At 39.1% G+C, this 4628-nt stretch overlaps 1 protein-coding gene across 1 annotated transcript; it reads left to right on the top strand.

The window, feature by feature from the left end:
• The first annotated feature begins 272 nt into the window (after positions 1-272).
• LOC149820492 (auxin-induced protein 22C-like) lies at positions 273-2567 on the top strand. Its single transcript, XM_089982918.1, has 3 exons — positions 273-679; positions 911-995; positions 2023-2567. The coding sequence occupies exons 1-3, from the start codon at positions 328-330 to the stop codon at positions 2105-2107; spliced, it is 522 nt and encodes a 173-aa protein (XP_089839044.1). The 5' UTR covers positions 273-327; the 3' UTR covers positions 2108-2567.
• The last annotated feature ends 2061 nt before the right edge of the window (positions 2568-4628 follow it).

The raw sequence follows: 4628 nt of genomic DNA, 5'->3' as shown, positions 1-4628 counted from the left end.
AACCCAAAAGAGCTTTTGAAGGCCCACCCACATGGGCCTGTCCCCATGCCACAGTCAACGGCTTAGATGAAAACCCTGAACTCCCGTCATCATCCCAACAGCCGTACGATCTGTCTGCTGTTTCAAGTACCCGTGGGCCCCAACAGCAACCCCCCATGTGACCGACCGTTGCCCTGTCTGGCTTTAACCCCCTGTTCCCTTCTTGTAGGCCCCACCCCCACAAAGCAAAGGGGTATAAAACTAGCCGTTGTCCATTCAAAAGACCTAAAACAGCAGCATTACCAACCGCACTGCAAGAAAAAAGCAAAGCAAGAAGGGAAGAAGAGGATGGAAACCAAAGCTCTAGGGCTGGAGATCACAGAGCTGAGGCTGGGCATGCCTGGCTCAGAGGCCACTGAACCAACCAAGAAGAGAAGCTTCATGGATGTGTCTGAGGGTGAAGATGAATGCAGCTCAAGGGATGATGAGGAGAAGGCCCACAAGGTTGTGGGGTGGCCACCCATCTGCTCCTACAGGAAGAGCAGCTTCAAGGGGACGGCTGAGAAAGAGAGGCCAGAGTTGTATGTGAAGGTGAGCATGGATGGAGCCCCATTCCTTAGGAAAATCCATCTCAACCCCTACAAGGGCTATCCCGATCTCTCCCGTGTGTTCGCCACCATGTTTTCCAATCTTCCGCTCGGTAAGCTACTTTGATCTTGATTGAAGAATTTGATTTATTTTTTAAATGTGGTTGCTCAAAAGAAAAATAGAAACAAAAAATCATTAGATTTTTCACTCCTTTTTGCCAGTATATTTTTTACTTACCCAATATAGAATTGGTTTTCCTATGCAATTTTTGTTGGTGTTAATATATCAATTCAGTTAAGGTGAAAAAATCATTGATTATTGCTTGATGCATGGCTAACTGCAGGGGATGATTGCAGTAACTCAGAGTATATGACTATTTATGAAGATAAGGATGGAGACTGGATGCTAGTTGGAGATGTGCCATGGGAGTAAGTATCAATTTCCACCTTGCATTTTTTTTTTGAACCATGTAGGGGGAAAATGTGTTTTTTTTTTTTTTTTTTTGGGGGGGGGGGGGGGGGGGGGAGGTTGTCTAGTGGCCTGGAGTAGAAGGAAAGATCCCCACAGAAGTTGGTCAAGTTGGGTTATGCTCAGACAGATATCTGCCTCTGTGCATATGGATCTGACAATTGCGATTAGGATCAGAAAAGGGTAGGATCTAGATTACACAAGTTGGTTTCAGATCAGGCTCAGGAATATGTGACAAAAATCTGGATCTGGATCTGGATCTTGATTTACAGATCAGCGTCAAGCATAGTAGTTATATTTTCTGGATCCAGGTTACAACACCTTGGATCTAAGGCTAAAACTTGGTTTGGGTCCAAGTTAGAGCTCCCGATCTGATCTCTATTGTCTCCAAGGCAAATTTCTCTGTGAATGATCCTAGATCTGTTTCTGTAAGGTTCAGTTCTGACATTTTGGTGATTCCCTTGGCCTCATAGGCAGGTTTGCTATTGGATCTGGTAGCACAAAACAAGTAGTACTGGGTCCTGCCACAAATCAGTAGATGATCTGGATCTGATCCAAATGGAAACTAGTGGATCTGAACAGGATGGATACACATTCAGATTGTTCATGCATATAGCAAGATCAGGATCTGATCTGTCTGAATGTATATAGCCCATAAAAAAATGGAAACATCCTCATGGTATCTGGATCTAAGTGTCCGAAACCGATCATTGGGTAACACGATTCCCTTGTTTAGGCAAATCGTGCGTAACTTTAGGCATTCCTCTGCCTTTTTTTTCTTAGTCTGATCATTTATATATCTGATCCAGATCCAAACAATTAGAACCGAGTCACACCCAGTTTAAGTGGTTAATCATCTTAGGTCTGCACCTAGATCCAAGCTGGTTGTGACCCATTTTTTCCCTAGTCCTCACGTACAGCTACAGCATTTCTTCACATTTAATTGATTAACTAAAGGTCTTATTCTAATGACAATTAATCTTGCAGGATGTTTGTTGAGTCATGCAAAAGGCTAAGGATTATGAGGAAAAACGGAGGCAATCAACATCAGTACAGGTTTTGGGGAGCCTAGAAAAAGGTGCAAACTGTCCTAAAACTAGTCAGAGAATTGAGGAACAAACTTGGATCGGTTGTTGTCCTCCAACCTGCTTCTTTCATCTCAAATCAGATGCTGAGGCGGGCTAGCCATGCTGCTGCTGCTGCTGCTGCTCTCTCTCTCTCTCTCTCTCTCTCTCTCTCTCTCTCTCTCTCTCTCTCTATATATATATATATATATATATATATATATATATATATATATATATATATGGTGTCAGCCATAAAACTCAACCAAGCAAAGAGCACACTGTGCTCTTACACATATACTATGTCCAATTCAATTACACAGGAGTTTATCATAAGGAAAATGAAAAGAGACTAATATTGCAGATTCTTCTTGTTTTGCTTGGCTGGCTGTGTATTTTTCCCAGTTTAGACCAAATAACCTCTGTTTTTTTGTGTGAACTATATCAAATAATTTAGCATGTTTGTGATATTTTGCATGTGTGGTTGTTAATACATGTTTGAGTGCACACGCCTGTGTGCAATCGTATGCTTGGTCCTTGACCCTCAAGTCTGAGCCATAGTTAGCAATGCGTGAAAAGGCAAAAAGTTGTTAAATAATGAATGCATGTGGTTAGATTAATTTTTTTTTTTACACGGAGAAACCACATCCAAGATTAGAGACCTAGCCACGCTGGCTCTGCCTACCGCACTTACGATCACTCTCCTGACAACGTAAAACTCCGTGAGCTTACTTCTTACCCCAGAGAGTCGTCACAGTTTGGCTTGCGGAAGGGGTGACACCTGTGGGATTTGAACCTAGACTGCCTGCCTAGTGGCTTAGGCCCAATCCCACTGAGCCATTCAAAAAGACAGATAAAGAAGACAGAATATAAAAAAAGAGTTAGTAAAAACTCACAGAAGAATATATATATATATATATATATATATATATATATATATATATATATATATATATATGCAGGTTTAACGATTGTGAAATTATAAAATGAGGTAAAAAAATGGACATGTATGAGTTTTGTCCTTGAAAAAACAAGTTTGTTTTTTTCAGCGGTAATCTGGGGTTAGGCAGACCCCTACCAGAGAGCAAATATCATGAGGTAGTTATATTATCATAAAGAGATGAAAAAGGTTCATAAAACCTCTAAAATCTCAGCTGAACCAGGAAGGTGATCTCTCCCTTCAAGCATTCATCATTCCTCCGGGAAGACTCTACGAGGACATTTGGGTGAGACACCAGGTTTAGAACGTCATTCCTTGAAGAAAACAAGTTAGAGCATGAGAACTATGGGATTTAATTCAAGATCGTCCGACAAAAATAAATCTATCATTGAGTTTTCTTGCTTTTTTCGTTTTCCAAGTTATACTAAAAAAGATGTGCACTAAATGGAGTCTCTCTCTCTCTCTCTCCTATGGCCAGTTATGTAGATCAATATTTAGTTATTTGAAATTTACATGGAGAAACCACCCAGGATCAATGTTGTACTTATGGTCACTCTTCTCACTACAAGAAAAATGTGTATTAGTGACAAATGTTATTCATCGCAAAATCAGTCGCTAACGTGTTTAGCAAAAAATTAGCGATGGCTTAGCAGTGGATCATGTTCGCTGCTAATCCGTCGCTAAATAGAGACTGATTTGGTTATGCGACAGAATTTCATTCGTCGCTAAGCTGTAACGAGGGATACGTATCTATCGCTAATGTTCGGCGCCAATTTGGGCGATTGATATTAGCGACAGCTTAAATTCTATCGCAAACCATTGACTGATTTAAATTGGCGACGGATTAGCGATGGATAATATCCATCGCTAATTTAAAAAAAAATTAAAATATGAAACTCGAGAAAAATTTCTCGTTACATAATTCATATAACCTGTTTATAAAAAATAAAGTACACATAAAAAATACATATACAGGTGAAACAAATTTAACATAAGTTCTAAGTTAAACAACTTTAACAACCAAATACAGTCCTTGCCAAGTTATAAATAGTTACAAGTACGTCAAACAAATTAAACACATGAATCTAATTCTCGCCAAGATTCAGGGCATCATCTTCTTCACTTTCTCGATCTACCCCTCCCTCCATGCCTCCATCAGCTCCTCTACGCTGATCATCTTCAGCATCCTACAAGAGAACCAACATATTAGTATTTATAAACAAAATATAATAAAATAAATTATATGCAATGCACCTAATTTAATGCAACAAAGTAAATGGCTGAATGACACATAAACTAACAATAAACTGAAAGACATTAACAGAATTCAGATATGTGTTCTAAGACTGAAAAAAAATTATAGTGATTCAATCATGCAGATATGTGTTCAAAGGTTGTCAAAGAATGTCACAGTGATTCACGCATACATATATAGTTTATAAGGTTGTCAAATAAATGTGTTATGTATCACAATTATGCATATATGTGTTACAAGGCAGTCAAAAAACTTTCATAGTGATGAAATCATGCTAATATGTATTCTAAGGATGTAAAAAAACTTTCATAGTGATTCAATCATGCTTATATTG

Source organism: Nuphar pumila, chromosome 12 (genome assembly GCF_984573655.1).
Source record: "Nuphar pumila chromosome 12, dmNupPumi1.hap1.1, whole genome shotgun sequence".
Taxonomy (NCBI): Eukaryota; Viridiplantae; Streptophyta; class Magnoliopsida; order Nymphaeales; family Nymphaeaceae; genus Nuphar; species Nuphar pumila.
The sequence above is the reverse complement of the archived record's forward strand: the minus strand, read 5'-3'. Positions and strand labels throughout refer to the sequence as shown.

Coding starts and splice junctions, on each gene's coding strand:
- LOC149820492 (XM_089982918.1), top strand. CDS start 328: ATGGAAACCAAAGCTCTAGGGCTGGAGATCACAGAGCTGAGGCTGGGC. Junction 680..910: donor GTTTTCCAATCTTCCGCTCG/GTAAGCTACTTT, acceptor GGCTAACTGCAG/GGGATGATTGCAGTAACTCA. Junction 996..2,022: donor GTTGGAGATGTGCCATGGGA/GTAAGTATCAAT, acceptor TTAATCTTGCAG/GATGTTTGTTGAGTCATGCA.